This window comes from Lineus longissimus, chromosome 6, assembly GCF_910592395.1.
Source record: "Lineus longissimus chromosome 6, tnLinLong1.2, whole genome shotgun sequence".
NCBI lineage: Eukaryota > Metazoa > Nemertea > Pilidiophora > Heteronemertea > Lineidae > Lineus > Lineus longissimus.
Genome location: NC_088313.1, coordinates 14730195 through 14752632, shown reverse-complemented (window position 1 = coordinate 14752632; position 22438 = coordinate 14730195). Strand labels below are relative to the sequence as shown.

Here is a 22438-nt window from a genome sequence, read left to right as displayed (position 1 = left end):
GGGGCACGTCATCATAGCGTACATTTGGGAAAAACTCCCTAACGAGACCGGAGCAGACGGCTGAAAGTAGTTTAATTATTGGCCGCTAGGGTTCAGAATGTCGCTCACCCGAATTTTTCACGCAACTTTTGCTAAATAGAGCTAGTTCTAGTTTGTGATTCATTTTGATACTTCAGATTTGGGCAGAAGACCAATATAACTTAGTCGTCAGTGTGGTTTTAAGCTGGAAAAACGTATTTGTTTTTCTTAAAGTGCCTTTTTTGGACGGGTGTGTGCGATTGGTTTGTTTTTATGTCACGTGACCTCGATCATGTCGACACAAAATTGAAATAAACCACCCTTTTCTGTCATTATTTAGGACGGATATTTCTCTAATAAAAATATTAATATAATTGGCCAATTTCTTAGGCATATGATGTAGCGAATTCCCATGAAGATTTAAATTAATTTAAATTAATTTCAATCAATGGGATAGCAACCACCACCGGAAGATCGCGGAGAAATCGGTAAACTCAACGGAGTTAATTCAGAAAAATACCAAAAAAAATTGTTTGTAGGATATACAATATTTACTCTCTTTATTTCTCATCAAATCAGTATATACTCCCACACACACGTGTATCTTAAGAGCCCCTCCTAAAGGGGGGCTTATTATGAACAAGGGTCATTTCAGTCCGTGGAGTCTACTTTTAGACGATATCTACAGTTACACTGACGCAGCTTGTTAGTCATTCATGTCATGCCTGACCACCGGATAACTCCCTCGAAGGTGCCGTCCTCATTACCGAAGAGCATCTAAAAAATAACATGTTTCGCTGCAAGAAGGCGGAGTAATTATAGACCATCGTCACCGTATTCTTTTCTTCCTCAGGTGATGCGTTTTTATACGATATTTACTGATAAAACCCGCAATGAAATCATCTATCACTATAGGCAGGAATCGGCCATCTTCGGGTGACTATAAAAATGCACAGTAAGGGCTTTGGGTCATGTTTTATTCACCACTAAATGTAATCCTTGTATACGCGTGAATAGTTTCGAATGCGTACTGCGAGATGGGAGAGACTCCTATTGGCGACTTTGTGTAACTTTATCTTGCCTACCAAGCTGCTGCGTAGCTGAGTCCCTTTAACATGCCAGTAACAGCCATGTACTCACTTCACCTTTAATTTAAATCATGGCTAGTTCTCTCATCGGAGGAGCGCCTGGTAATGCACCAGACCTTGGAGTCTAAGACCAGACTGAATCATCCGTTACAATTACTACTGAATACGATCTGCATATGTCATCAGTCATTGTAAGTCAGACAGACACTTTACTATCCTCGATCGACCGTTCTTACCCCGATCAGCCGATCAGCCTGTGTGCGCCTGTCTCTTGGTCATGTCGGGCGCCGCCTGATCAACCGTATCTCCTTGATCGACCGTGCGGAGGTCTTTATAAAATAGCTTTGCTCGAAAAGCGTGCATGAGGTGATTTCAATAAACAATCCCCAACTTGGTTTATCAACTGGTGTAAAACCGCGTAAATATCGGTGAGAGAGCATTTTAAAATACACTAAAGCCTAAAGCGACGACATCCTATCGTCTTGTGAAGTGGCTCGTCAGTTTTATCTTCCAAAATGTGTAATTTTCGAATATGAATTGCTTCGTTATAAATTATACTTGCATCAATGGTAACAGTATATTGTGTCTGCAGTTTGTGCTCCATACAAAGTCATGATGGCTTGATCGGCCTCCGTTCGTCGATCGAGGATCCTTGTCTGACTGGTTGTAGTCGCCATACAATCAGAAATGACCGCATTGGGTCGAATACAGAATATCTCTTTCTAATTTCCTTGTTAATGTGAAATGTGCATGTCTCGGTTTATCTACTGGTGTTTTAGTCTGGCTTTGATTCATCCCTACTGATTGTGATTGTTGCCTGTATGCATTTGAATTTAAAGTCCTGTTATAGAATAGTTGTGTGGCGTACTTACTTCTGACGAAGACACTTTTTATTTCATGAAACATTTCTAAGCAGTTTGCACTACCAGCTTCTCTCATGAGAAGTTAGAAGTCCCCAGAATGTTTTTTTCTTTCTTGAAAAGCAATCCGAACATGAGATTTATACGTCATCAGTTCTTGTGCAGTATAAGCGCTGTCTGCTACTGGAATCGGCCTCGACCAAATCAGGCAATATCATCAATATCACGATGGAAAAGAAAGAAGTCTGATCTTCATTATATGAACATAATTTATAATTCAGGGGCCCTATCTTGCCTATAGATGCCATTTAAAACCACTAGAAGCTCCGTTTCGGCAAATTTTAACTCCGTTCCGGCCCGATCCGGCCCGTTTTGGTTCGTTTCGGTCCGTTCCTGCTTTCTTATGAACCGTCCCATTGTTAGTATTACTAGTCAAAACATTGATATTTCATCAATGGATCAACGATTTACCGTGAGAACTAAAGCTTTAAAATGGAAAGTTAGATTGTTACATGTATGTATTGACGACCCCTAATTGACACAGGGGAAGTGGGCATGATGAGTGGGTAGATTTCTTACGAATCAACATGTTATCATTTTCTTCATGATTGGGTCATTTTAAGTTCACTTGCGACAGGCTCCCTGCCATGTTGATTTTCTGCTGACGTCATCAGTCGTTTTATCTAAATTAACACTGTCATATACTGTATTATCGTACATCGTAATAGAGTGGTTCCGTAATCCTAACGAAGACCCACAAACGAGAAAGTACGAAGAATGAAAACTACATGCACTTTATTGACGAAAACTATTTTTTAAGCGCCCCGACTTTTCTTGCAACTGAGTATAAGACGGACTCGACAGACCTTCGTAGACCGTAGATACCTAGGTTAGGCATCGTTATCTCCCCGCTTTCCGAAAAAGTGGCTTTTGCGACTATTACACTCTGGTGAGGCTATGACGTCTATGACGTGAGGCTATGACGTCTTGCGGAAATAGGCGCCGTAATGGTCGAACATCGGAAATCTCTTTCGTGTATTCCGTGATAATTGTTCGTCGGTCCTCATTTCCTTCTCCCACTGTCCATGTTTATGAGTAGGATGAGCATGCTAGCAGATGACATATAGATAAGCAAGGAGAGCTAAAGGATCGATTAGCCTAAACGCTGGAAGTATTGACATGGTCATGTTGAGGAAAACCCGTTCACTTTAAAGAGGTACGGCGTTCATAATTACTGGTTGTCTAGGAAATTAGAAATGCAGTGACATGTACATGTATACACAATGCCGTGGTGCAGTTATCATGCATACCAATTTGCTGAAACTTGGCATGCGTAGTATCTATATCTGTCTACACAATGCTGAAAATCATATTAAGGCCTGGTCGTTTTACACAGCATGAGTGATGATAGCGGGACTGTCGGAAATCTATAATGCCGGCCCACCCGCGCATTAGATCAATGGTTCCGGTCATATTACCATTATGTTAAATAACTAGCAGATCTTGGCCTGAGATTAGGTTCGTTGCGGTATATACAGATTAGGATTGTCTCGTTTTATTACAGAAATTGCGCATCAATTATCAGCTGACTCCCACGTGGACATCATCTTTGAGAGTGAATTACTACGGTCGTCTAAGGACAGCTCTGATCCAAATGATCCAAACTGACGATCGTTTTCACAATAGGGAGCTTTCGCAAAACCTCCGGAACGCCAATGCGAACGCCTGTCCCACTGTTCGAGCTCCTGAGCATGGTGTCGAGCAATGGGATAGGCTTTTGCATTGGAGTTTCGGAGAGTTGCGAAAACAGACTATTTATAGGGAGACCTCGCAAACCCCCGAAACGGCCACGTGAACGTCTATAGTGTTCGACAGTTCAAACAATGAGACACGTGTAGGCGTTCACGTTGCCGTTTCGGGGATTTGCGAATACTCCCTAAATAAACTACGTGTGCCTGAATACTTTAAATCACAGATCAGACCAGTGCATGAGGCGAAAATAACGAAATCGTATTTTAAGTCGTGGTGATGGTTCACGACTTGGAGAACGACTTGTTCATTATTTCTTTCTTAGGCACAGGAGTAATTTTGAAATTGAAATATCATTGTTAAGATGCAGGTTGAATATCACTATGAAAATGTTCGTTGATTCAATTTTTTATCAAATCTTTATGTTATTTTGCCCTTACCTCTCAGTTAAAAGGATCCGGGCCTGGTCTAATACGCGGTCTTTTGCCAGTGTTTTTAAACAAAGTCCGCTCGCATCTCGGCGTATAAAATTCCCAGTGTTCTACTGTTAATCAAAGGGGTTATCAGGGCAAATCTTTATGACATCGACCCCCATGAAACAGATGTTCACGGGTCGATAGGCCTTAACTAGCAAGGGTAAGTAAACATAATGATGGAGTACCAGTAGGATACTGGAGAGCTGTAACTCAACCCCGTAGATGATGAAGTCGGATTGGGAGTCGGAAGGGTACACAACCTCTATCGCCCAACACTCCCACGCCCGATGGGACGATCTGTTTTTTACCGGAACTAATTTCTGGAGAGTCAATACAGGCAAACTGTTTGAGTGGGTTACGTGGCTCGTTATCAAGCACGTATAATCAACCCTGTCGCTGATCTAATGGAGGAGCACGGCTGATATCAGTGACGTCCATTTTAAAGGCAAACGCCATTCATAAAAAGTTGAAATTTAATTGAATTAGAAATTTTCCAATTTCTTAAGTACGTACTAATACGTATACATGTACTAAATATAAATATCACCATTTCCGTTGTACAGACAGATATATTAATACCATTACTATCAAGTTTTAGCAAATTCGCATGCATAATAACTGCACTACGGAACTGGGCATGACATTGATTGCATTTCTATTTTTCTGGACCACCTGTATATACCAACGGCATACTCATTTTAGATCACACAGTGAAGGTTTCTTGATATTTGACCAAGAAGCGGAGGAACAGGGCGAGGCCATCAACAGTCATACGATGGTCGGAACCCGGCCATCCCTGAAGGCTACACTCTAACAATGTTTTTAAGCTTCTGAAAAACCTTCGATGGTTTTTCGACCAACGCAAATATGCACCTTGTGAAGATTTTTCAGCGAATTGAACAGCTCTTAGAGATTTTTCACGATCTCAAACCATTGGACATGTTTGGGGTTTGTCGATATGTGACCAAAAAATCTTCAAGGGGTGCATACTTGTCGACCTTGGATATTTGTAGGTTTTTCAGCAGCTCAGAAACTTTTACTTCTAAGAGTGTAGGGCGATGGCCGTTTCAGTCCGGCCCGCTAGGTCAATCTGATGGGGTCCTCGATCGCGCGGTCGCTTGGATAAGCTTGTTGTCGCCGCGCCAGTCGCTCGAGACGTCGGGCGCTTCTCTTCGAATGGGTAGTCGTTTTGGCAACATATCGTGGCCTATATGAGGCGCAATGACATACTCCTCAATGTTGCAAAGGCGCTCAGCAAACTAGCGATTTGAGTAGGTGTTACCTGCGATCTACCATCACAACACAACGATTGCGATAGGAGAGTGACGGTTGATTGGTTGTATTGAAATCAGTCTTTATGTTGTCATGGTTACGTTGCCAGTCTCCGCTACTGAAATCGCTCTTTTGCGGGCAAATAAGTCAAACACTGTGACAAAAGCGACGCTGATGTTAAAGCACCCACAAACGAGCGATTTTTATCGCTGCTACCTGCGCAGTCAGACTCTGCTCACAGGTTCCTGCGAGGATTCCCGCAAACGAGATGATATTTTTTTCACATGTGATCGTGATCGCTGGTCGCAGCGACTATAATCGCTCGTTTGCGGTGCGCTTAACACAATATTACCAGCAATCTAAAATCAAGAGGTACAACTTCCTAACAAACGCAAAACAACACCAACAAAATTTTGTATGACGAAAATATTTATTTGCTGTTCAGATATACTGTCCAATAAATTAACCTAATAAATAAATAAATAATAGATTAACGTGACGAGTATATATGATTTGATCAGACGCAATTCTTTCCGCTACCAGCGACTTTTCTCATCGTGGAGGGAGAGTTATCCCAACTGCCGAGGCAACTCGGCAAGTGAGGTGCCAAATTCAAGAAGAAAAAACTAATAACAGTCGTTTTATAGATTTTGTTAAAATGAAATCTGTTCCGTCTGGTGGTCACTTTCATCCTGTACACATTCAGTGACATTCTGAAATGAGGGATCTCTTTTTTTTCAGGAGCCCAAAATAGAATGTGAATACCACGTCGTCAAGGTGTAGTTCGTCTGTAGTCATGACGACAAGTTGAAGGTCACTTTGCCGCTCTGGAATTGAACTCAGTGCACAAGTGAACAATTACCAGATGGAACTACGGGTGTACTTTTCTTTCAACTAAATTCATCAAATGACTGTTAGTTTGGCACCGCATATGCCGAGTTTCCCCGACTCGATTATCGCCCCTTCCTCCCGGCTAATTATGTTCAAGATCAAATTATTGATTTGGGTTATTATCTGAGTGTGTTCATCAAATGACTTTGCTCATCAATTGTCTTTGAAGAGTTTAAAAACCTCATACATGTTTGTCTAATTATAGCAGCTAGTAGAATTACCCATTAGTTTGAATTCACACCTAGCCCAATGAACGGTCTGTTGTCCTTAAACAAAGCGCACGCGCCGAGGCCTATATTCCCATTGTTTCACTGTCTTATCAAAGGGTTATCAGGCCAAATCATAATAATGTCGACCCCAAGAAACAGCTATCGTGGGGGTCGACAGGCCTAAATATACGTAATGGGTAAGTAAATGATGTTACATTTGGTGATAAATTCTCGTCTCATGATATGATATAACTATCCCATCCTTTAGGATGTCGTTACCAGATGTAGTAAACCGAACGCCCCCCTCCCCTCATCCCCTCCACCCCAGCCGGTCTGATATGCGAACTCTGTTGATACAAGGTAAGCTAGCCCACAGCTGGCTTATGAATGTACACAAGGCTATAACTGTACCAGGGCTAGTGTACCACTTAACCTTACAGATCTAGAGCCACAAAAATATTTCTTGTATCAGTCATTGTAGGTCCAAATAGTCCAGTCATTTAGATCAGAATAGTCCAGTCAGAATAGGTATCTATTTACCTTGTGCGTTATCTTATGACTATGGAATTACGAAGTTAAAGAGCCACTTTTAACTCAGACAATCAGCTCTTTTGTAGGAGAAAACCGGAGCCCCAGAGGTGCGTGTTTTGAGGTAGTCTTAAAAGCCATTACAATAATCACATCAACATGTTAGACTTGGCAGTAACCATTACACATGAATAACATATGTTGAGCATTGGCTCAGATCTTAGTCTCTTTTAAACAAGTGTAATACAACAGAATATTCTATCTAAAGTCCTTTATATGAATCTAAACTAGCCTTTCACAATGCACATCACTGGGTTCAGAGTCACTACAAGTGCGCAGAAAGACATGTAATTCTCCAGTGTCACTCGTTCCCATCCATCGTGAATGTCCTTGAACATTCACCCGTGTCCTTGACCTTGGCGAGATGGGCATGCGCATACTTGCCACTACTCTCCCTATTGCCGGAATACATTTTTGGCGCCTGGCAGTGTTAAGTCATACACTTCAATACTGTTTACCCAGTATGCGTACTAAGTAAGTATCCATGGTACACGTACACACACATTGGTCGTATCTGTACATGAGATCCTGGAATGCGACTTATTGGCAGTGAATCGTATCCGACTTCTAATTAAACCTAAGCCATCGAGAAGTTAAAAACCACCGGCCTGAAAAGAGAAAACAATATTCTTTTTTAAAGACTAAGACGATCAGAAGCGTAGTGGTTAGAGCACCTTGCCAATAATCCGGAGGATGTGGGTTCGATTGAACCCTCCTGCCAAGTCCTGGCACAGCCTCGTCACAGTGAGGAAACTGTCTGTTAGATGTACGGTCCATACGAGGGCCTTGTTTACTGATGGTCTTTAGTTTGAGGCTGGATTTGCTCGGACTGTGAGGTGGTAAACCATGACTGGAAGAGGTGAGCGATTGCAGCTGATTCCACAGGGTTGTAACCACAAATTCATTATTGAACTTACTGGATAAAGGAATGTTTCTTGTTTGTCTTGGCCGAACTCATTTCTTGCTACACATTTGTATACCCCCATTTTTGCGTCGAACGTGATGGCCTTTACCAAAAGATCACCATTTGGAAGAAGCTGAAGGTTAAAAAGAGATTAGTTTATCATCATAAAACGCGCACACTGTAAATCATAAAAAAGACCCGGGACTATTTATGTTCACGTATTTCATATTGAACGCAATTCTCTGATTTTTGTGATCAAATTTTTCGCGTTTTAAAAAATATTTTTAAAATGACGGTCAACATTATGTAAAAGCAATTTTTGTCACTGGCACGAACATGCTCCACAGGGCGTATCAAAAAAATAATCAAAAATGTTGAGAGTGCATGATCGGAGTATTTGCCATGGACTTACCCTGTAGTCATTGCTGTTACGGGTAATTAAGTTGTCATCTCTGTCTAACCAGGTGATCTCCGGCCTAGGCAAACCAAATGCCCGGCAGAACAACTGTACATAAGCACCCTCTACTTCCAAGCGGTTTACGGTCCACATGTACACTCGGGCTGGAATACCTGAAACGGGGATGGACAGAATATGAAAAAGGGCCAACCAGGCTATAGCAACGATAAAGGGAAATAAACTAGATTGAAATCTAAATGCACATTTCCAAATGACACAGAAATTGTCAGAAAGCCTGCGCGTACCCGTTAGACCTGTTAAAATGGCGAAATATGAGTACATTGTAGATCCATCAAAGAACGTGATAAAATGGCTATTTTGATTGAAATTATGGAATCTCAACTACCGTACACCCCGCTTTATTCATGTGGGACATTTCAGCGGTAAATGACATTTGAATACATAAATAATTAATCAAAACACATTTAATTGAATAGATACAATATAAAGTCTTTTGACAATTCGAGACAGCGTGAAACAGGGAGTAGGCCTTCTTAGCCACTATCAGCAGCCAGTCGAAACAATGAAAACAGTGAAAAGACACCAGTCACTGCTAGATCTCGGTCGGGAATGCGAAAGCCATTTCTATATACCCGATAACGGGCCGGGAAAGGGAACGATAACCATTCTCGGAGCGGAACAGCGAAACCTCACTATTGTCAAACTGAATAGCTCTTCAATTCTCCCAATCATCCATTTTCGCAGCTCGAATCATAAAACCTGGTGGTGATAGCTTACCCTCATGGTCCTTTTTCGCCAGGCACCCGTCTTCAACACCTACAACATTTCTATCTGCAAAGAGGAAAGATCACAACAATGATTTGGGGTCATAAGCCATATTCTTGAGGATTTGAAATCATTTCGGGCGGTGGCTTTAAGTGGGAAGACATGTTTTTGGTTGTATTTCACCTCACTGACCCTCAAATGGGTAAAAAAACGCAATTTTCCATTTTTTGAAAAATAGTGTAATTAATCGAGGCGGGCGGGGACAAATAACAAGTTTTGTTTTTACCTTGCACTACATCTACGTATCAGCGCTAATGAACTCTCCACGCATTCGGTCAGCTCTGAATCAACGCCGCCAAAAGACATTGGCGATAATTGAAAATGATTTCGTTGATAAAACTTCTGAGGTAACTGGTTAATTGTAACAGTCATAACCTTGTGTTGAACTGCAGGTTCAATTAGAGTCGGTTGGTCATGTCGCTGCATGGAGCATTGTTTTCCCTTCCTTATTAGCGTGTTCATATTAATTCTAAACAATTTGCGTCAATGATTTGCAACCTCACTCCTTCATTTGCACCGGAAGAAGGCTAACCACTGAAAGGTGCGGGAAGGTCATTGTATTGCTCCTTCAAAATTCGCTTCATATCTTCTCAGGTGGGCTTACTGGACTTTGCGCAATATTTCGCCAAAAAATTATCTACGCAACGGTCCCTAGGTGACTTTTCCTATTCATAATACACAGCCTGTCCATCCTAGATCGTGGTTACATGGGGAGTAATCGTTGTAAAATCAGGCCAAATGCAAATACAGTTAACCCGGGTACCACTATGTTTACGATGCGAACAAGCCGTGTAAGTCATTATCAGCATTTTGTTCATTGAACATTTGCGGGTACAGCGTCACAGGGGGCAGCATTGAACGGTAAACAGGTTCACATCATATTCAGACAACGGCTTGTAACGGCCATACAGGAAATGATTCGTATCAAAAACCGACGATCAAAACTATTCGCTTGCTGAGAGTATACATTACGCGCATATATTACATTCACACATTTGAGCCTCCAAGCTTTGAGAAATAACATGTCATGTGCGAATTTGGCATGTAATTTTGGTGATTTACGTGAGTACATTTTCAACCCCGAAAAGTGTGAAGTGAAGTTATGCTTTTTTTTATTAAAAATCGGTAGGCATGTCCAACAAGACATGTGTCTCAGCTGCCTGGGTGGATGTGGGTCATCACTCACTGGTGACTGACACCATGTATCGAACTTGACGTACCGGGGTAAAACATAATAGTCGCTCCCCCATTTCGCTCGTTTCGTTTCGTTGCGCAAAGTCCAGTAAGCCTCTCAGGTGTGCCTACTACTTACGGATTTTTAATTTGGTGTTGGTGACTACTCTTTGCGTGGGGTTATCCGCGACGCACGTGTAGTGCCCCTCATCGGCCTTCGTGACGCAGTCGACGTATAACCGCGAGATTGTGGAGCTGAGTTTGAGCATGCTGATGTGCTTGTTGGCGGTGACTGTTGACTCGTAGGATGCCTCCTCATCTATTATGGAGTTATCTACCCCCTGTAAGTTGATAAAAATACACCTTTTTGCAAATATTCTTCCAAGCAACAAACAAGGTCATGTGGAAAAGAGCAAACGAGGACCCTGTTGAGATCAACATATATTCTCTTAAGACGCTGGAGCTTGATCGGGTACACACTGATCGGAGGAGACCGCCGTCCAGCATCGCCCGTAAAGCTAGGAGAAGGCAGGAAACTCCCACAGCCAATGGTCAGATCCCCATAAAGAATCAAAAACCAAAATTGCAGCACAGAGTGTAAGTAGGCTGGACTCCTCAGAGACTAGTGTGTCAAGATGCTTACCTGAATAATACGTGATCCGTTAAATAACCAGTGTATCGTTGGGGGAGGTGAGCCCGCAGCCTCGCACTCTAATACCACGGTCTTGTGAAGGTTGGCCCGGACCAATGGCTTGGGAACCCGCGATTTAAAATGTAACTTATTGGCGCGATCTGTCCCTGAAAATGAATACGAATCTATGTACATTTGTGAAAAAATGATTTGAGCTTCTGAAAAGGCTTTTAGGGCCTTGCAGCCAACACAAATAAGCAGACCCCGTAGAGCTGTTTCAGGCGAATGAAATACACTTTGAGGTTTTTCACGAACTAAAAACCCTTTCGAGGTTTGTCACTTCTCTACAAAACCTTTAGGTGTGCATATGGATTGAGAACAACAATTAAATGTTTCATTTTCGAGATTTTATCGTCCGACTATTCATAGGAAACATAAATAGGAAACAGTGATTTCCCTTGTTTTAGGTCAACTAGCTGCTCGTTGAAAACAGATATATAAAAGAAAAAATGGTTCGGAATATTGTGGAGCCGTTTCAAAAATGATACGCGCCAATTGCCTTTACACCCGCCGAATTGATTTATACGGGCAACACGTTGATCAACGTGTATCGTACGCGCAAAAATAACTACAAAACAATCAACATTTCGCCAGTTACTCGCCGGCTGTACAACATATAATAATATCATATCAATAGTTCTCCGAGTCCGAGCTGTACGTGTATGGTAGGGGGTAAACACATCGTCAATTCTTCAACTGTAAGGCTGCTTAAACATCTTTCTGTGTTTCAAAAAAACCATCCTGAGGAAATCGGGGTTTCGCTTTTCCGGCACTGCACACAGCGCCAAAGAAGCAAACAAACAGTGGCCCCTGATTTCCCCAGGATGGCGAAAACCATCAGCGAGATCGATAAGAACAAAACGTGTGTCACTTACCGCCTGAATTACTTTCATGATTTCGAGATCTTTGTTTTCGGATTTGCGCCTTTGGTTGGAAAGCCTGAAAAATAATGAACACAATTTTGAGTCGAGTTGGTTACATCTTGTTAATTTTTCAAAAGCTTTTGGTGATCTTGATGATTAATCATACATTACTGGAATTATTGAGAAAGTCTTGGTCTCGGCAACAAATGGCAGAAATGTTTTGATAAATATTAAATTAATGTGTTTGGAGGCATTCGAATACAAAAGTAGGTAATCGTTTCTGTGTCACCTCATTGAAAGATTTGTATCAATATTTGCTTATTTTCTATTTATTACCAAAAGTCAATACACTTTATATCTTGAGGGTTAATCGAACAGAAGTGTGAGTATTTCATGTCAAGAGCCAATAGACATTTCAACATCACGACATGTCAACGAGAAATCCATAAAGCTGCCGCCAACTTAGCTACCTGGATCAAACCGCCGTAACCTTGCCATGATGGCAAATTCGAAGTACATCGATGTGAAAGGAATTGTAGTCCAATGACTAGATTGGTCAGGAAAGAGAGGTTCTTAAAGAACAAAACGTGTTTGCATGACAATCGAAAGTTATTGTCTTTTGCCACGGTTTGTCTTCTCCCAACTACGGTCGATGTAAAAATAGTCCAAGAAAAAAAAAAGTTCATCACATATATGATGTCGATAATGTTATAGTTTGTTTCCGCCCAGTTTCCGTAGTTTCCACAGATTCCGCTGAATTACCCATGCAAAAAACCTACTTATACTACAAGCAAAATGGGACGCGGCGAGCCTATGAATTTCTGCCTTGTCCCCCTATAGGCAATGTTTTTTCAGATTAATAAGATACTTTTTGGATACCACAAATCAACTCCGATAACTTGGAAGTTCTACAGTGCACTCTTTGCAATAAAGGCTTTTGAGCTTCTAAATAGCTGACTTTAAAGGTCTTTCGGCCAAAACAAATATGCACCCCGAAGTGGTTTTTTGGTAAAATGAAGAGCTCTAGATGCATGGTTTTGGTGATTGTTAAAAACATCCCGGGTTTTTTAATTGGCTGAAGTATCAGCCGGTTTTTGAAGATATCAAAATCCTTTATTCACCGGCCCGTGACTTACCGAGAATGCACCAACTGCCACAAGCATGGCGGCTAATAAAACTGGAAAGAATAGTGATTGTGTTGAAACCATGGCTGTATTGAATACCCTGCAAGTACAGAAGGAGAAAAGGATATGAGTAATCGTATCAAATACCCACGCTGCGGGCATGTTGAGATCGTGGACAAAATTTGAGAAATAAATTAACCAATGCATGTTCGGTATCAGCTGGACTCCAAGACGAAGTTTCGTCGATTGCAGGAGAGATAAGCAAACATTTTTGGCTACGTTGTACCTTACGTCCATAAAATCAATGTAAGTCTCCACCCTCGGTTATAAAGGAGCTACGGCCAACGTCGTATTATGAGAGGAGAAATGAAATTACAATGCAGTACAGAAAAATCAAGTTGCCATAACTGAGATTCGAAACAAAGATCTTTGGATTGCTGGTTCACTGCTCGTTTACTGGGTGACACCACTTTAAGAGCCAACTGAGAATTTACCGTCGTTAAAACCAACATTGTTGGCCAAATACCATTTTTCATATATTCGTATTTTAGACGTCATTTTCGGAGAAAATCATGAAATAAAACCCGTCCATGCCCAATGAAACCTTTTAGGGAAAAAGATGATCGCAAGTTTTTATATTGCGTTGACGCCGTTTTAGCGCCTCAGTTGCACAGAAGATTGGCCTTTTGTGCATGTGCCCCTCGACCGGTTCAACTGACGACACAATGGGTGATATGAATAAAGACTAGCAAATGCTTTTATCTAAATCTCCATGTACATTTACACTAGGCCTTCCTGTACAAAACCGGAGTAAAAGCATTTGCTAGTCTTTATTCATATCACCCAGTATGTGGAATAAGGACATCAGCTAAACGGGCGTGTGACAGAGGTCTGACAAAGTTTCACGTCTTATCCTTTTAAACGATTTCGAAATAAGGGTTTTAGGGTTTATCCGAGCTTTAACCGAAATCATTTGATCATCAATGGGTACGCTTTTCGTAAATGCTAGCGGTTCGGGAAAATAGAAGTGCAGTTATATAATGCTGTAGTGAAGTTATCATGCATCCAAAATTACTGAAACCTGGTGACTGTAACTACACAACGGCAATGTTGAAGTTTATATTCAATGCGTATTTACGTAACAGGAAATTTTCAAATTCAGTTTCAACTACTGTTTCTTAACGAACGGCGCAGGCCTTTAAGAATGATTGAGGAGCGGTTTGGCCCCACAGTTAAACCCATTTATATGTCTCACCACGTTGACGTGCGTTGACGACAACGACGCGATTCTAAATATTGCGTAAGTCGATTAATGATTTGTCTAGATTAATAAGGTGAAAAGTTGAAAAGGCAACGTCAAAAAAAGCCCCGGTTAAAAAACAACAGGTAAAAAGCAACAGGTAAAATGGCCAGGTAAAATGGCTAATGGTTAAAGTGGCTCCAGGTAAAAAAGCAACACAGGTAAAAAAGCGACATACCAAAGAGGCTCCAGGTAAAAAAGCAACGGGTAAGACTGATGGTTACAAGTACCACTTTAAAATGAATCAAAAAAACGCACGAATAAAATGAAATTAGAACAAAATGGGCCTTGGTATGTGGAATGTGGATGTGAAATGTGGCCCAATTGTACAATATTTCTAGTAAGAGAAGCAGAATCATACAAGAATATTTACAAGTACACGGAAAAACATGAACACATCTTAGAAAAATCTCAGCAGGATTTTCGACTCGAAAAAACCTCACCCGAGAAAAAAACAATTACTTGCCTTCTAACTATGTTTCTCAATACATATATAGCATCCGAAGTGATAGAAAGGAAATAGACCTTTGATATAAAGCTGTACTATCTGCAAATAATCGATATAATATTCACTGGATAAATCTCAGAACCCACGATTTTTCAAGTTCAAATTCCTAATGACCGTGTACTGGTGTCGCGCGTTTCTTTTATTGCCAGTTGTGCTGGAACACAGCCAAAAGCGCAAGTTATCCTGAATGTCTTTATATCACTTCCGGTGGTTGTTAACCTTGCCTTTTGTATATTATGATACCACAACATAATATTTCGTAACTAAGATAAAAACCTGTGAATGTTTTCCATAATATTTCGTAACTAAGATAAAAACCTGTGAATGTTTTCCTCTAATATTCAGTCGACCAATATTGCATGATCATACCGCGCATAATTCGATTTAGAGTTTTATCGACCAAGGCCGGTGGAATGAATAATCGTTTTCGTCTCGCGCGGAGCGGACAACACACGGAGCGACCCACAAAAACGGACGACCATACTCTTGCCATCCAGAGACCAAAAACACTATTTCCAGTGGATACACTGACAGAGAATCTGCTGAGAAAGAACAAGTGACCGAAAATCTCGTTTTGGTAAAGTCGTTTTAGCTCCGGAGCAAATTTTGTGAAGCAGAGTCGGTGTTTTGCAGTTGTTCCAATTCAGTTCTTCTTACGGCTGTAAAGTCCTCCTGACGTCGCTTCACAATTTGGTATCCGGAACTGAAACACTGCACCGAATCAAGAAATGTTTCTCTGAGAAAGAATCTCCACCCAGTGGGACTATTGCTTTGAGTCTGAGATTTAGGAAACTATGCTTCTTCGTTGCATCTAAAGCTTATATTTCTATGAAAACATTTCTTTAGCAAATGTTAAAGTAGAAATAGATCACTGATGGCAAAATTACATTATTTTTTTGGCGGACTATAGATCATTCTCTAAATGCGAGGATGGATTTTGTATCCTTTCTCAGGACACACAATGTTGCTAATAAGTGCACGCATAAGAAATGACTGAGGGAGACCAACCGTTTTTAAAAGCATATGCCGTTCGTTGAAAATTTGAAATTTGTAACTGAATTTGAAATTTTCCAATTCCGTAAGTACGTAGTACATGTACATGTATGAAAATATGAATTTCAACATTGCTGGATGTGTAGACATATACAAATACTATGTATACAAAGTTGTTGCCATAACAGCGCTGGAAACGAGTTCAAACTATGCCGTGTGACGCCGAGAAACCGAAAAAGGCAGAATCTGAAATGAGATAAAATTGCAATTTTTGGCGGAACCCTAAATCCAAGTGGGCAGAATAAGAAACAGATATTTTTATCTGGTCTTATCTGATCAAGGATTAGCGACCAATGAGAGGTGGGGCTATTGCCAAAGGTAGATAAATCCGCACTTAATGCACAAAAGCAAATCAGACAATTAAACCGGTTTGTTCCTGGTAAATTGGCCTTTGGGTTTGCTGTATTGAATCGGAAGTTGGCCTGACTAAATAAGGAATTTCGGCCCGACCCTATAAAATACCGTCCCGGAAGGTGACCTTTGCGCGTGTGGGGGCGGAGGACCGGCGGCACAAGTCAATGGTCAATGCCCCGCGAGGAGAATTCAATAATCTGTTTAAAGGTCTACACCGTTCGTTAAAAATTTGAAATTCGTAATTGAATTTGAAACTTTTGAATTGCGTAAATACGTGCTGAGTACGATTTTTTAAATGCCGTTATACAAATAAATGTAAGCATGATAAATGCACTATGGCATTGTGTATGACTGCATTTCTATTTTCCTGGACCACCAGTTATAACGAACAGCGTACCCGTTCGAGTCATAGGTGTACACTGTGCAGATGCTATTCAGCGGGTTTGGGTGCGTCTGTTTCCCATTATGCATTTTGCATGTGATATGGTGCTTTCGTATAGGCGCCTTTCAACCGGCTTGATAGCGTCGACACAGTACATGTACATGTTCATGTACATCATGAATAGAAATAAAGATTGCCGTAGTGCAGACAATAAGAACCTCGATTCGCTGAACGTTGAGATAGTTGTATATCTCTACACAAGAGCATTGTTGAAATTGATATTCAGTTCAGATGTACTCTTACATGTACCTGTTTCAAAATTGAAAATTCGCGAATTCAGGTTCAATTTATGAAATCTTTGAACGAACGGAGGGAGACAATGAAAATTCGCTCTATTATATGTTTGTCTGCACTACTACGAAAATGACCAATGAAGCTTGAGGTAAAACTTCCTTGATATGAGATATAGAACCCGATTTTGCCATCATTTCACAGGAAAGTCCCGGCGGGCTAGGAAATGCCAATTGTCTTGACTCAAACAACGGATGCAATCATACAATAGATAGAAAGAGGGATGAGCTGATTATCTGAATTTGTAACAGGTTATTTATATATACAGAATGTCAAATAAGTTCTTTTGTTGTTACATCGCTGAATAACATGACAAAATGAGGCCAAGTAACTTCTTTTTAATATGTTCGCTGTGGCCTTTCTTGCAAGAAGTCTCAGAAATACAGCCTTTGATTGGTTGTATCTTTTTGGGTCACCCTGTATTTAGCCAGCTTCGAGGGATGCACGTTTTAGGGCATCACGCTTCAGATTTGGGTAAAACACGGTCAAATTTAAGTCAAACAAATTGCGATTCCTGAAAAATCCGAGAGCTAGAGGGTTAATACGGCGGGGCCGTGGCAGTGCAAGCCGGAAGATATCATTTAAATGTAGCATTTCGTTTCTGTTTAGTATATATCTAGAAAATCTTATCAGTCAAATTAAGTACCGTTCAAAATATAAATGTGACTTTGAATTGTAGCTAACTTCGACCTGAGCGTTTTATATATACGTTACCGACACCAAAACATGAAGATGGGCCGATGAGAATCATATCATTAACTTCATCGGGCCTTACACCGGTCAGGGTTTTGCGCTCCGGGAGAGGTAAAAAGCCGAAAGCCTCTTATCTTAAACGTCATGTTTGATCTGTGGAATTACCAAATTTAAAGGCAGGCATAATGCGTTCGTTCAAAAATTTTGAAAGTTAAACTATGAGGTGAACATTTTCAATTAACTACCACACGCGCACTAAATATGTACATGTATGTCAACAATGAAGTTTTGTAGACTGATATACAAATGCCAGGTTTGCTCGCATTTGCGTGCATAATAACTGCATTATACGTTAATGCTTATTTCTATTTACGTGAGCGACAAGAAAAAACAATGGAAAAAATCCGGCGTAGGCTCTTTAAGGCATTTTTGTACAAGAATAAGTAAGGTGTAAATCAATATCTACTGTTTGAGTGCAAGGCAGTTAATGGGTCAATGACATACTGGCACAGTGACCATTATTCTGGAAAAATTCGGTCACTGGGTCAAATCAAACATATTTGTTTTTTATGCGGGTAAATAAAGACGCCCTATGCTTTGAATCTTATCGCTTTGTTAAGTGAGAAATATCAAATGCAACCTCTCCTCCTCCCCCAACACCAACACCCAGCCACGGTAAGATTTTGATATTTCATAATCTGTGAGAAAAAATATCAAGAGCAGTGTTGGCCGGAAAATGCTTTAAAAAGCTTTCAAAATCTCAAAAACCTTTATTTTTAGGAGAGCAGAGGAGGTCACGATAACTGCTTTACGGTTAACCTGGCGAAAAATCTTTAATCCCGGGCTTCATGCAGTATAGAAACTTTTTTGTCCACTGGCCAGAAAATTGTAGTCTGTCCTAAAATAGACAAAAAGGTCTGAAGAAATTTGCCCAGTAAGTTCAGTATAACGGCTAGGCGGGCATACTTCCGAAGACGACTATCGGTTTGGTACACGTCCACGAAAAACAGACGCATTGTGGTTATTTCTATTAACCTCTGTCCCTTCCTGATTATTTATGACCCAAAAAGAAATCCGATTTTGCCTCGTCTTGCAGTCTAGACCATGCAGTTTAACTAGGAGAAATTAGACATAATTCGGGTGGTCCTACAACGGTATTACACTATCAAGAAGAACTGAATACTTTTTAAATATAGCGGAAAACTTTCGCCATTTATATTTCGTCAATTCAAACGAAGCCGATGATCTTTTTATGGGTAATGGCAGCGGATTGTCAAGTTGCTCCCGATTCGGATTAGCTTTGAGGTCACGACCTTTGCCATTTGTGGAAATGTCCTCAGGGCGTTGACCTCAGCGTGACCTGGACCGTCCCCCAAACCAGTTCGGTCCCCGTCAACTGCATGAACAGAGACTACCAGACATTGTCTCATTCAACACGTTCAACAATTACCCATCCCAGACCTTTATAACTAAACTGTCCACCGCACAAGTCTATTCATAGTGATGATAAGGTCACAGTTGGTCATCTTGAAAAATATTACCAACTATGGTCGAAAAGTCGTAATTGGTATAGGGTTGTATATGATTGAGTAAACCGGTAGCCATTTTTTGTCATATTTGGGTATGGTTAAGAAATAACTAGGCTTCTGAACGTCTATTAGAATCAAAATAATTCTATTAAACGTTAATATGTTATGCCAAAGGGTATGAAAGCTTGCCAGAGAAGCTGGGGTAATTCATGAAGTCTATGTACAGTATGTATACACGATTTCTGCAGGACCCAGGAGGTCCATCGGAGTGGAATCTTCCGCCGTGGCCCAATGAGGTCACCCCGACTGAGATTCAATGTCATACTACAGCCGGGTAAAGAATTGCGGCAAAGAATAACTCGTCTGGCGGCCATTCACGGCAGGCACAATCCTGATAATCGCGCCACAATGCCTCCCCCCAAAATGACCTCAAACAACCCAGATCTTTGTCGAGGGTTTCTATAGTTCTTTCGATTCCGGGAAATGTGGTACAATGAATGGAAGCTGGAGCACCGTCTGACCCAGAAACAATGAAACTTTCGCCTAACCTTAATGTAACCACAGAAATATTTCAATTATTAGGGAAGAGGCTTTGGAAGAATGGAATGCAAGGTCATTTTGTGGTCTACAGGGTGGCCTAGAAAACGTTTGCCTCACACAATGGATACACAAAAGAATTCTATTGCGCAAAGGAATGGTTTTCTGGGCCACCCTGTATACATGTAATAGCACTGGTTAGTACGGGGATACTCGCGACAGCGAGCGCAGAAAAGTTAGTCATAAAAAAGTCGGGGTCATTTCCTTACAACCTACACTCGTCTTTCCCATATCTTTATAAAATTTATAGATCTAAAATAATGTCAAGCTTCAGGCGTGAACCCAAGGGCGGTGGACAACCTGGGCTGCGCCCCGCTTATAACTTCAGAAAAATCTTCGAAACCGATTATGAAATTTAAAATTTTGGATTCTTCGGTCAGGTCATGAAGAAGTGACTTGACTGTTCCTGTATTTAATCAATATGAGAAAATCGAAAAAAGGCCCCTCTTGTTAAGAGACCTGGTGGGGCACCCCACGGCCAACACATTCCACTGGGCAAGTGGTAAGTTCCTATGCGACATCCGGCTTTCCCTGAAGTTGCAAGAACCAATCCGGAGTCTCCCCACGAGATTTCAGATAGAAAATGGGTCATCGACCGGTAACACCTCTTCAAATTTCGCAAGAGTCTGTAGAATTGCATCAGCAACTTTCGCTTTCCCAGCCGGACCTTACACCCTTAAAAAACCTTTTCGGCCAACACGAATATGCACCCCGTAGAGGTTATTTGGTCAAATGAAAAACACCAAATGGCTTTTGAGATTGTGAAAAAACCTACATGTCTAAAGGATTGTCACTTTGTTGAGAAACCTATCGGTGCATATTTCTGTTGGCTGAAAAACCATCAAAGATTTTTCAAAAGCCAAAAGACTTTTTTAGAGTGCAGAGAGGTTGATTTCTCTGAAGTATGACGGTTTTTCAGCTTTTCGACCGTCATGACTTCAAAAGTTTTTCAGCTTTTGAAAAAGCTTTAAACACGTTTTAAAAGCTGAAGTAAGACGGTTGGCAGCAGCGTATCACCGTTGGCAGTCAGGGAAAAGATCCCCAATTGACCGGTTGACGCCAAATCGTGCTACATGTGACATCCACAGCAGTAATAGCCCGATTTGACTCGCAAGTTGAGAATCTTTGCCAGTGTGGTTAGTCGGCTGAACTTTCAAACGTGATCGATTGGATAACCCTGCTAAGGATTACCGAAGCCGTAAAGCATGCCAACTTTGCACCTTGGGAGAAACTTAGCCCGCCTTCTCAGTAAAATATCGCAAAAATACAGATTAATTATAAGAATTTCTGAACACAAAATCATCACCACGCAATTTTTTCATACTATTCTTTAACCGCATTTAGATGATGTTTTAGGGGTGGCAAAATTGGCATATTTGGCATGTTTTATGCGGTGCTTAAGTTCTGGTGACTGACCTATGTTCTTCGGACCGATTTTGTGATAATAGATATTTTTTTATATTGAAGAGTGGTATCAATGGGGTTTAAAGAATTGATGCTGAACTTGAGGTATTTGCTCTCTCACGAATACCGCTAGCGCATACGGGATCGCAATCGATAGCTTTCATCTTACAAAGGTTGCCTGTGAAAGGGCATAAAAAATGTCCGAAAAGTATTTTCGCAAACCGTCAATAATTGGCTCTTCTTGTTTCCGTTGAAGGGGATTTGGTGGTAAGGTTCCGTATCCCTTGGAGCTGGCTCAGTGGCTGGGATATTGTCTTATGCAGGCTGTTGGTTCGAAACACTTTGGAAACTGAATTTCACTATTGGCTACTCAATTGGACCTAAGTTATATGTGTTGAGAAAAGTGTCTTTTACTCCGTGTGGTTTTTAAGGGTCGACCATAAGCACGACCATTTTGGCTATAGAACTTGAAATCCTAAAGCAATTAGAACGAAGTGAATGACAATTTCAAGGGTGGGAGTCGCTGTTATTTGTTTTCCAGGGAACAGCATCCCGTGTTTTAAAAGGGCATTCACATCATTTTGAAGAAGTTCTAATTGCTTTAGGATTTCACGTTCTCGACAAAATGTTAGTACCTGTGGTCAACTTTTAATCAGCCAGAAAGGGAAGGTATATAATACACGCATCAGTAGCAGCAAAAGGTTAAGAAAGTAATCAGACTCGCATTGCCTGCATTATCCGCACCTGACAGTCACATAAACTCCCGAATGCCTCAACCATACAGGACTATAAAATATCTAATGAAACTTTAAGTCATCCTACCTGTATGCCGTGTTTTGTTTCCTAGTCCGAGACGTCCTTTCTGCTTCGTCTGTCTGAATGGCACAATCCGTCCCATCGCTCCTTTATATCACCCGGCTCATGCTCGTGACGTCATTATAATACACCCCTGCTGTATGTTGCTAAGCAGTGGGAGCTGCTTTGACTAACATGCGCTAATTCGCAAAGTGAATAAAACTACAGTTTCCTCTTTCCCATTTAAGAAATAATTTGATGAAAATCAACCCTATCAAATATAACATTGCCACGGGAAAGAGAAAATTTATTATAATTTGTAT

The 22438-nt window shown here is 41.0% G+C and overlaps 1 protein-coding gene across 1 annotated transcript; it reads right to left on the bottom strand.

The window, feature by feature from the left end:
* Positions 1 to 5890: 5890 nt before the first annotated feature.
* Positions 5891 to 22180, bottom strand: LOC135489349 (zwei Ig domain protein zig-4-like). Its single transcript, XM_064774662.1, has 9 exons — positions 22143 to 22180; positions 13162 to 13249; positions 12038 to 12101; positions 11115 to 11269; positions 10611 to 10812; positions 9251 to 9304; positions 8468 to 8625; positions 8069 to 8188; positions 5891 to 7759 (listed from the first exon to the last, which is right to left on the bottom strand). The coding sequence occupies exons 2-9, from the start codon at positions 13231 to 13233 to the stop codon at positions 7745 to 7747; spliced, it is 840 nt and encodes a 279-aa protein (XP_064630732.1). The 5' UTR covers positions 13234 to 13249; positions 22143 to 22180; the 3' UTR covers positions 5891 to 7744.
* Positions 22181 to 22438: the final 258 nt, after the last annotated feature.